This window comes from Juglans regia, chromosome 7, assembly GCF_001411555.2.
Source record: "Juglans regia cultivar Chandler chromosome 7, Walnut 2.0, whole genome shotgun sequence".
In the NCBI taxonomy this organism is placed as follows: Eukaryota; Viridiplantae; Streptophyta; class Magnoliopsida; order Fagales; family Juglandaceae; genus Juglans; species Juglans regia.
In genome coordinates this window covers 21794926-21805447 of record NC_049907.1, presented here as the reverse complement: position 1 = coordinate 21805447, position 10522 = coordinate 21794926, and the positions used below count along the sequence as shown (strand labels likewise).

At 34.9% G+C, this 10522-nt stretch overlaps 1 protein-coding gene across 2 annotated transcripts; it reads left to right on the top strand.

Moving 5' to 3' along the window:
* Positions 1–5312: 5312 nt before the first annotated feature.
* Positions 5313–10522, top strand: LOC109008439 (Werner Syndrome-like exonuclease). 2 transcript variants are annotated; one of them, XM_018988521.2, is made up of 6 exons: positions 5313–5627; positions 5778–5957; positions 8522–8652; positions 8800–8961; positions 10065–10172; positions 10254–10522. In XM_018988521.2, the coding sequence occupies exons 1-6, from the start codon at positions 5414–5416 to the stop codon at positions 10332–10334; spliced, it is 876 nt and encodes a 291-aa protein (XP_018844066.1). In that variant the 5' UTR covers positions 5313–5413; the 3' UTR covers positions 10335–10522. The 2 variants fall into 2 exon arrangements, with proteins under 2 accessions (XP_018844066.1, XP_035547336.1); XM_035691443.1 differs by lacking the exon at positions 10254–10522 and adding an exon at positions 9813–9890 and having other exon boundaries at positions 10065–10135.

Genomic DNA, 10522 nt, shown 5'->3' with positions numbered 1-10522 from the left:
TGAAATAGTTTAAGCGAAGTTGTTTTATGAGATTTTGAAAAACAAGAGAGAAAAAGTTGAATAAAATATTCTAAAGTTTCAATATTGCTAAAATATAATTTTTTAATATAATTTTTGTTTTGAGATTTGAAAAAGTTAAATTATTTTTTGTATTTTGTTTGAAAGTTTGGAAAAGTTGTAATTATTAGATAAAAAAGTTAAAAATTAAAAATTAAAAAGTGTTTGTATTTTTGATATTTGGATGTTAGATGAGATAAGGACATTTTGTAATTCAAACGGGGCCTTAGTGTGGGAGAGAGGTGAAGGAATGAATATGGTGGATATTTCACCTTCAACGGCACCGTCGAACCCATGTTGGGAGAGTTGGTTTGGTGTGATGCAAAGGAAAAGGAAGCTTATGAAATCTGAGATGTTTGTGACGCCAACAAATGGTGGCCACGCCAGAAGGTGCAACGTGAAGGAGAGGAGGAGGGGAGATGGGCGACACGAAGTATGAGACGTGTTTTTGAATTTCAAATGTAAGGAAGATGGGGTCCAAAGCTATCTAATAGAGATTTTGAATCTCAGAGGGACAAAGGCAGAAGAAAAATAAAAATAAAAGTCACGTGGAGTAGTAAAGCGGTAGTAGAGCAAATGCAAATATATCATTACCCTAAAATTTATGTGCAGACCATACATTTCTATAACATCTATTATAATTTTTCGATTCTCTACTATTTTAGAAGAAATAATTCATGAACAACTCAGCTTTGGAAGGAGAGACTTTTGAACTTCTTCTTGTGTATGTGAGAATGGTTTTCAGATGCTAAAGGAGTTGATTAATGTGATGCTCCTAAACCCCGCTTGGGATTTGACGGAGACTGAAACGATGGGATATGCAACTCAAGATTACATGCCCCTCGTATATGACAATTAACATGTAATACACCTAGCATGTTTCAAACAATATGAATATGTTGTAACAGAAAAATAGATAAAGGCTTGAACAATAAAATTGGTACCAAATTAAAACTTCTATTGTATTCGAAAATATTAAGTTAAGATGTCCTTACAAAAGTAGGGTCCAAAAACTTGATTCTTCAAAACCACCAAAACATAGTCTAGAAATACAAAGTCAAAAACATTATTCCTTTTTTTTCCTATATTTTTTGGATGTCCTTTATCAACTTCAAAATGTTTTATATGAACTTCTTAATCGCTTAGAGGCGATGTGCATATGAAGAACTTTCCTAAAAACCTAGTGGCCAACGAGGTTTACACTTCCCTATCATGCTCACATTTTTTTAGTCCTGTCATAATTTCTACCAATTAGAAACTATCATAGTGAGATTTCGAGAAATTCAAGCAAGTTATGCTAAAAACGTACGCAAAGATAATATAAGCATACATAAGGTAAACTTGAACATGGCTGCATGAGCATGGACGTGCAATTTCATAAATTGTATTTTTCACCCATTTAGATTCTTTTTTAAAAAATATAACAATTTGTTGTAATAGAAAGACAATGTAATTATTCATTTTCATATTCATTCATAGACTCTTTTTATCTTATACACACTTAGGGATACCTCATGACCACTCCATAATTGTGTGCACCTGCTAGCTACCGCATCACATCATAGGTCTTTCGATCAGGTGTGATTATGTCATGACTGAGGCACCAGGGTAGACAAAATCGTCTTCACCAGCCCCCTTAATGCTATTGGCAAATCAACCTACCTTCACCAAAAGTTTGCAATCAATATGACAGATTGCATCGCCTTCACCATACTTATAACTTTTTGCATCTATTATCATTAGGCGCTACAACTTCACTCTGGAAACCTTTTGGTTCCTTTCTAAGTCTGTTGACGATATTTCGTTAATCTGGAGCTACCATTTCATTTTTACTCACTTTAGAGTGGAAAGATAAGTTCTACTAGGATATTCCTCCATCGTCCTAGCATTGGGTCGTGTCAAAAGTCTTTTAGATGCAAAACCCTAACATGTGAACATGTGACGTATTCATATGATCTTAGCATGGCATGTGAATGCCATAATACATGGTACATATTCAATGGTTCTAACATATGGACAACTTGAAATAATTAGAACATATCATTTGAGTATATTCACAATGATCATAACACAAATCATGAGCAGAAAACTTTATTATCAAACAACATAGCATAGCATGGCCGAATACAAATAACGTGAGTCAAATAATATTTCAAACAACAGATCATAGATGCAACATTTACACAATAAACATGAATATCAAAGAGTAAGTTAAAAGTTAATTTACAAAGCTCTTATTTTAAAATATTAATATCGACTAACAAGTAAGTTGAAATGTATATGTTCTAAACATTAGAACTTGATTTGAAAGAACTTATTGAACTTACACACTAACTTGAACACTTAGATGATCCAAGATTCATTTACTAGCAATTCTCAACCCTATTCGGCCAAAGGATTTTATCAACCCTTACAATATCTTCTTTTAATCGTACACTTGACTTATTCACTCATATACACACATGGCAAAAACCCTAGTGAGACCGAATGACAATAGGATTGCACCAAGCTTCACCCTTATATGGACAAAATCCTAATAGGTTGAATATTACTAGATGTGTAATAAGTCATTCACTCACATGGAAAAATCCTAATAGGCTGAATAGCAACAAGTGCCATGAGCCAAAACTCATTCTAAATCATCATTAGAAAAAGGGCTAAACAAGTGGTACACGCAAAAGAACCAAACCCTACATATTTTTTCTTCATTTTCTCTCTTGATTTCAAAGTCAAAAGAAGACTCAACACCTTGAGGACTCTTTAACCGAAACTCCAAAAACTTTGAAAAGAACTTTGGAGAATGAAGTTTTTCCTTACCTAGCTAAGACTCCTCGAGATGTTTGGCTCCTAAATCTCTTAAGGCCTCGTTCGATTACGCAGATGAGATGAGATAAAAGTTGAAAGTTGAATAAAATATTGTTAGAATATAATTTTTTAATATAATTTTTGTTTTGAAATTTGAAAAATTTGAATTATTTATTATATTTTGTGTGAGAATTTAGAAAAGTTGTAATGATTATATGAGATGAGATGAGATGATTTCATCTGTGTAACTAGACCAAGCTATCTTGAAGCAAGTTAGGCGTGTAGGATGTGTGAGTTGATGAAAGAAGCAACTATGATTCTTTCCTTAGAGATAGACTTGAGAATGGGGAAGGGAGTGTGAAGAAATTCTGATGGGAACTGAAATGATATTTCGATTCCTCCTCTAGGGGTGTAATCGAGTACCATAAATGCCTCCCCTTAAATACCCACTCATCCACTTGTTCTCTCTCCCCTTTATCCTAATGATTGCTTTCTTAGAGATACTAAGAGTCTCAATGCATGCTAGCCATGTGTCTCGCCCCCTCTCCTTGCTTGTTGTTTGAAAGTTTTGGAAACCTAAGAACCTAAGGTTCACCTACCAAAATGTACTCTCTCTCTTTTCCCTCCTCATTTCTTTCTAGTTTGAACTCAAAGAACCATTGCATGGATATCATGTGGTGAGATCTGGCCAAACCGATCACCACTATTCTTTCTTCTCATGATTGTTGTCTTGATACTCTAAGAAATGCCTTCATGAATGTCAAGTGGCATGTCATTATCCAAAACCAAGCACGCTCTTCATCTCCCTCTTGATTACTTCCTTTGGGAACCCAGGAAGTGTCTTGCATGAGTGGTAAGCGGCACTAACCGAAGTCTCCCTATATCTCCCTTATAATTGCTCTCTTGGAAACTAAAGAGTCTCATATGAGCACGGGTGCCAAGTGGCATGTTTTTGCCAAAATCGAAACCTCTCTCTTTCTCTTCCTCATCATTTACTCCATTGAAACTCTAAGGGAGTGTAGCATGGGCGCCAAGTGACATCATCCTAGCCAAACCGAGCACCCTTCATCCTTCTAATAGAAGTTTCCTTAAAGACACTCTACACATGTATGCCAAGTGTCGTAGCCGAATCACTCCCCCCTCTTCCTCAAGATTTTCCTTTTGAAACCCGAATGTCACCTTAATCCTTAAAACTAAAAATCACATAGTCCTAGAAGGACTTGGGCGGCTAACCATTCCAAAGTGTAAGGAATATTCTTAAAAGAGTTTATAACAAGTAAGTTTTAACTACTATGAGCCCAAGGTCCACCAATTCTATAATTATTCAACCCAAATAAAAGATTTACATGACCTCAATGTCATAGCGTTAAATTAGGAAATCAAACTTTGTTAATCATGTTGAAAAGTCACGTACTGCTCAAATGTTGAAGCGACACAATGTTTATAGACCGGGTTTGAGGAATTAATTTAGATGAAAACTCTATCTTAAAATATTTTATTTGTCTAATGAGTTTTAAAAATTCATGAAGCAAATACCCTTTTATTAAAAGATCAACAATATATGGGCAAAAAAGGGTATAACACGCTCAATATTCAACAAGAAGTGGGAAAAAAAAAAGGAAATTATGGTTGAATGTATGTATAAAAAGAATTAGTTATTTTTATAAATCTTGAGATTTGTGTTATGTTCATGTTTATGAAAGTGATGAAAGACAATAAAAGATGTAAGAAAATAACTATTTTTTAACATATGTGCTTTTAGTATTTGTAAAATGGCTCAATCCACTCAAGATACAAAAAGTTTTGGGATATTGTTTTCCAAAAAAGTCTCACTATTATCAATAAAAGTTATCGATAGTTTGAACCGACAAGTGTAAATAAACTTTTTTATTTTTATTTTAATAATGTTTTATACATCTTTCAATATTTTAAAAAAATAAAAAATAAAAAATATAAATTTATTAATTATTACTTTCTTAACCATTAAATAATAAAAAAAAAAAACAATTGGTCACTTTTGTTGATAAGCATTCTTGGTTCAGTTAGTTTTTTCCTTTTCAAAATTTCTATAGAAGTTAGTTTTGATAACTTCAAAGAAATAAAAATAAATTTATAAGCGGATATGATTTAATTTTGTGTTAAATTTTACAATTTGTCTACAATATGTTGTCAAATCTGTTTTACAGTGAAATAAATTATTTTTCAAATTATTAAGAAATATTTTAGGTATAAAATTTTTTATAAAAATAAATTTATAAACTGATATATATACGTGTTAGACTGTAAAATTATTATTATTATTGTAAAATAAATTTAATAAATTTAATAAAATTATATCAATTTATAAATTTAATTTTATAAAATATATATATATATTTTTTTTACATTCTCTATAAATTCTTTCTTGAATCTAATATGAGTAATGTCTACTACTTCTTTGTTTTTTTTTTTTAAATTTTTGTGGGACTATGTTGAACCTGACCCTCCTCGGTCCTTACACTTCCCGCTCTCAGGTTTCACGCCGAGAACAGAAAAAGAGAGCGGCAAGAATATGGAGTGGGATCAACCCTTGACCGACGAAGATATCCAAGCTATCGACGCCGCCATCCAATCCGCTCCTTCCTCCTCTCTCAGCAAGAAACGACGATCTAGCCCTGACGCGCGAAACGACCCCGAAGAATCAGACCCCCCCAAAACTTTGCGCCAATTGCCGAGTTCCCTTCTCGCCCTCCAACATCCAAATCCACTTCTGTCCCCTTGTCAGGGTATTCATAAATCATATCTACAATGCATATTTATTCTTTATTTATTCACTTATTTACTTTTCCGTTTATTGTTTGATTTTTGGGAAAGTTGCGGTAGGAGGTAAAAGATACGATGTTTGAATATTTGCTTGATTTTGTTTTCTGAGGTAGCGAATACGGGGATGAGATACCCAGTGATGAAGTTTGGGGGTCGCATTTTGTACAGCCAGACATCCATAGAGGTAGAAAAAGCTGCAAAGGAGCTTTTGAAGAATCTCGAATTGGAGAAAAGAGAATCGGGTCAAGTCGTTCTTGGACTTGATATCGAGTGGCGACCCACTTTTAAAAAAGGTCAGTTCGGTGCATATCCATTAAAGGTAGACGAATCATTGCTAATTTTACGGAAGGCTGTCTGATTTTGGGCGCTGGAACTAACCATACAACTATACAAGGTCTATATCTATTAAGGAGTAATCAGTAATGCTGTTTAATATTGATAATTTGAATTTAATACCTTTCTGTACCCTCAATGAGTTTAATTACTTCTGAAGCTCAGTGGAGTTGGTAAAAAATTACGAGGACTTAGTTTGGATAGTGGGAAAGGATTAATATTGGGAATGGAATGGAGATAGTACTTCCTCTTGTATGTTTTTTGCAGTCCTACTTACGCAACTGTTGATTTCTCGTTGTTTATAATACTATCATTCTTGGTATGCTGGAGTAAGTTCTTACATGTCCGCCAAGAGTCGGAGTTGGGTCTTATCGTTAGTTTTGGTACCCATTTCCAATCCTTGGTCTAGCACCCGGGCAGACAGAATAATGAACCCAATTTTAATTTTAATTTCTTGCAAGTATAATAACATTTTATTGAGAGTAAATAGGCATAGCCCAAGTACACAAGAGGTATACAAACAGCAACACCTAGTTACAAAAATCAGGAGCTAGAGAGGTACAAGAAACTCATTAAAGCAAGCTCCATTAAAAACACAAGATGAAGCCCAAAGAAATAAAGTATGGAAAATGAAACTTCCAAGCTCATCTAGAGAACGCTTCTTATTTTCAAAACTCCAACCATTCATTTCAAGCCATAAGCACCACATGATACAGAGAGAAATCATTTTCCAAACATCCGCATTTAGTGAGTTAGCCTTACGCCATTACCAACAAGCAAAAAAATCAACCAACCTCTTGGGTGATGGGCTTCACCCAAACAATACCCATTCTATTAAAGATCTCTCCCATAACATCCTTGCGACCTCACAGTGAAGTAAAATATGATCCACCGACTCCCCACTCCTCTTACACATATAACACTAATCCATTACAACGAGACCCCTCTTTCTCACGTTTTCCATAGTCAAAATTTTCCCTTGAGATGCAGTCCAACCAAAGAAAGTAATCTTAGGCAGCACCTTAAATTTCCAAATACACTTCCAAGGGAATGAAGTATAATATGACTGGACAAAGCCTTGTACAAAGATCATCCTGTAAACTTCCTACTCCTAGTATTCATTCAAAGCATCCTTTCCACTACATTATTGTCAATATGCAGTATACAATAAATTGAGAAAATCAGAAATAGCTTCAAATTTTCAATCATTTACAGCTCTAATAAAACAAACATTCCATAGTGGGGAACCGCTAGAACAATCCAATAACTTAGACACCGAAGCCTCCTGATCAAGAGCCAATCAAAAGAGGGAAGGAAACATGGTCTTAAGAGCTGAGTCACCGCACCAAAAGTCATGCCAAAATCTGATCTTGGATCCATTGCCAATCGTAAAACTAATAAATCGAACAAAGGCCTCCCTTCCATTTCTAATGTTCTTCCACAAACCTACGCCATACGCACTTCTTACTTCATTTGAACATCAACCCCCTCGCAAACTCCCATACTTCATATCAATAATAATCTTCCATAAAGACTCCCCTTCCTAATGGTACCTCCATAACCATTTCCCAAGAGTGTCTTATTAAAAATCCTCATATTTCGAATTCCCAACCCTCCACTAGATATTGGTGTACATACTTTATTCCATTTAAGGAGGTGGAACTTAGGGCTTGTTTGGACACTTGGAGTATCTTAGAATTCTGTGAATAGTAGTGAAATGGTTTGTGAATAATGATGAAATGGTTTGAGTTAAGATGTTTTATTGGGTTTTGGAAAGGGAGAGAAAAAATTGAATAGAAATATTATAAAGTTAAAAAACTATTTGAATATAATTTTTTAATTCAATTTTTGTTTTGAAGTTTGAAAAAGTTGTTTTGATTTTTGTGTTTTGTTTTGAAGTTTGTAAAGGTTGTAAAGATTAGGTAAATGATTAGATGAAAAATGTGAAGATTTGAAATTGAAAAGTGTTGTGTGTTTAAGTGATGTTTGGGAAGGAAATTGTGAGAAGTTTTGAGAATTTTTCATCTCATTACCCAAACATACCCTTAGTCTCCTCTCCAACTCCTCCCCACAAAAAAGCTTGAAAAATCTGCTCAATTCAATTAGCCACACTTGCTGGCAAAGGAAAAAGGGATAAAATAGTAGGTGGGAAGATTAGAGAGTGTACTCTTAATAAGAGTGGCTCTTCCTCCTTTGACAGATACAACCTTTTCCAGCCAGCCAATCTCCTCTCAATTTTCTCCACAGCCCTATCCCAATTAGCCTTAGCCTTGAAGGAAGCCCCAAGTGGGAGACCCAAGTATTTCATTGGCAAAGAAGCAACCTTTCAGCCCAAAATACTTGCCAGCCTTCTAATGTTCCTGACTTTGCCCATCTCAGACTTCTCGAATGAACCCAATTTTATGTGAGATTCAATTCAATTGAACAAGCAAGGGGTTTTTTTTTTGGGGGGGGGGGGGCTGCATTAAATTATTAGCATAGAATATTTTTGCTCGGTCATTTCTTTAAACCTTAGACTCTGCAGGTGTCGCGGCTAGGAAGGCTGCAGTTATGCAGATATGTGGGGACACTAGTCATTGCCATGTGATGCATATTTTTCATTCTGGGATTCCTCAAAGTTTGCAATTTCTGCTTGAGGATCCTACGCTCTTGAAGGTTTGTAATTTTTAACATATCTAAACTCTAACAAAAAAATGTCATGCATTTGCCTCATGAATATATATGGTCTTCTTCTTCTATTTGTTTTATAAAACTGGATTACATTCGCTTCCTAGGACAAAATAATTTTTGGTACGTGCACAGGTTGGAATTGGCATTGGTAGCGATGCTGCCAAGATTTTTAAAGATTATTGTATATCCATAAAAGCTGTGGAGGATCTTTGTTGTCTAGCAAAGCAAAAGCTTGGTGGACATTCCCAGAAATGGGGTCTTGCATCCCTAACCAAGATGCTTATATCCAAAGAGGTCATCCTTCTGTTCTCTCTGATTCTGTGCCATCTGCTATTCTTGATTGCTTATATTTATTACTCTCTTGGAATCTCAATAAGTTGCTGAACCAGATGGATGGAAATTACACCATATCCACTAGTATTTCTCTTAGAAGACCTATTCACACTATTAAGAATGGTTTCTGTTCTAATTAACACATGTAAATTTCTATCTTCTACTAGCCAACAACTTTTTGATGCAATATTCACCAACTCTTCCTAACAAATTGTCAGTAAGGGACTCAAGACCCCCAAAAACAAAGAATAAAAACAATCACGGAGGACTTTCAGGTATAGTTCTTGCAAAGATTTCACTGGTTGATCATATCTTCTACTGATTATATTCTGAGTTTTGGGAAAAAGTTTGTAGGCTGGATGTGTGAGAATCTGCTAGTTTCAATGCTGCAGTTCATTACAAATTTATGTCCACTACATTAAAGTTGGTAGTATTAGAACCTAGGAGCATGATTAAGGCTGATGTGTAAATTTCTGTGAGCCAACCTTTTGAAGTAATATACACTAACACTTACTAACAAGTTTCATTAAGAAAACCACATATGCCTGGGAGGAACTTTTTACCTGTAGGCCTCTAGACATAAAAAATAGAAGATTGAAAAAAAAAAAAAAAAACACAAAATCATGGACGACTTCAGGTAGAGTTCATGCAAAAAATTCACTGCAGATCACATCCACTACTGATTATTTTCTGTCTAGTAGTAAATAACTTTTTTAGCCTGGATGTGAGTATTTCTAGTAGCAATGCAGCAGTATAGTTTAAATTTATGTCCACCACATTGAAGTTGCTGGTATTGTAACCTAGGACTGCAGTTAAGGCTGACATGGATCATGTACTCGTATTATACGAGTTGTATATCTTCTTCTTAGCTGAACGGAGGGTTCGGGATGGTTAGTTTCTCTCTGTAATTTGACCATTAATAGTATAGAAATCCATTTTGATTTGTTTACACAAAAAAAAAAAAGTTCCTTAGCCACTTCACTGTATATTAGCATCGTATCCTGCTTTGCACATAGAGGTAAACAGCTTGGATTGGATCTCATTGTAGTTTCAGAAATTTGCAGCTTCGTAAGCCCAACAAAATTAGGCTGGGAAATTGGGAGAAAATTCTATCGAATGAGCAATTAGAGTATGCTGCCACAGATGCTTTTGCTTCTTGGTATCTCTATCAGGTCAGTAGTAATCATCACCTTCGTCTTCTTGTTCAAATAAAGAAAACTCTTACCTTTGCTCCATAATTTATCTTTATTCAGGTCTTGAAAGGCCTGCCCAATTCGGAAGAAGAAGTTGCTGCTGACAAAGGAATTGAGGAGTTGGAAGGCGTGAAATCATAATGATATTTGCCGTTTATATCAGATGGGAGTTTTGTTGAGCACAAACATACAAAACGACATCATTATATTAATCTTTTACCATTCTTGTCGGAGCAGTCGTGTTTGTTTCAGGCGTTTGTTGCCTTGGATGCTTCAAATTGTTATCTGGATATGAGGATCAAGTAATTCATGCAACAATTTCATGATCA

Excerpts from the sequence above, each read along its gene's own strand:
- LOC109008439 (XM_018988521.2), top strand. The coding sequence starts at position 5,414 with ATGGAGTGGGATCAACCCTTGACCGACGAAGATATCCAAGCTATCGAC. Across the intron at positions 8,653-8,799 it reads AGGATCCTACGCTCTTGAAG|GTTGGAATTGGCATTGGTAG; the intron begins GTTTGTAATTTT and ends GTACGTGCACAG. Across the intron at positions 10,173-10,253 it reads CTTCTTGGTATCTCTATCAG|GTCTTGAAAGGCCTGCCCAA; the intron begins GTCAGTAGTAAT and ends ATCTTTATTCAG.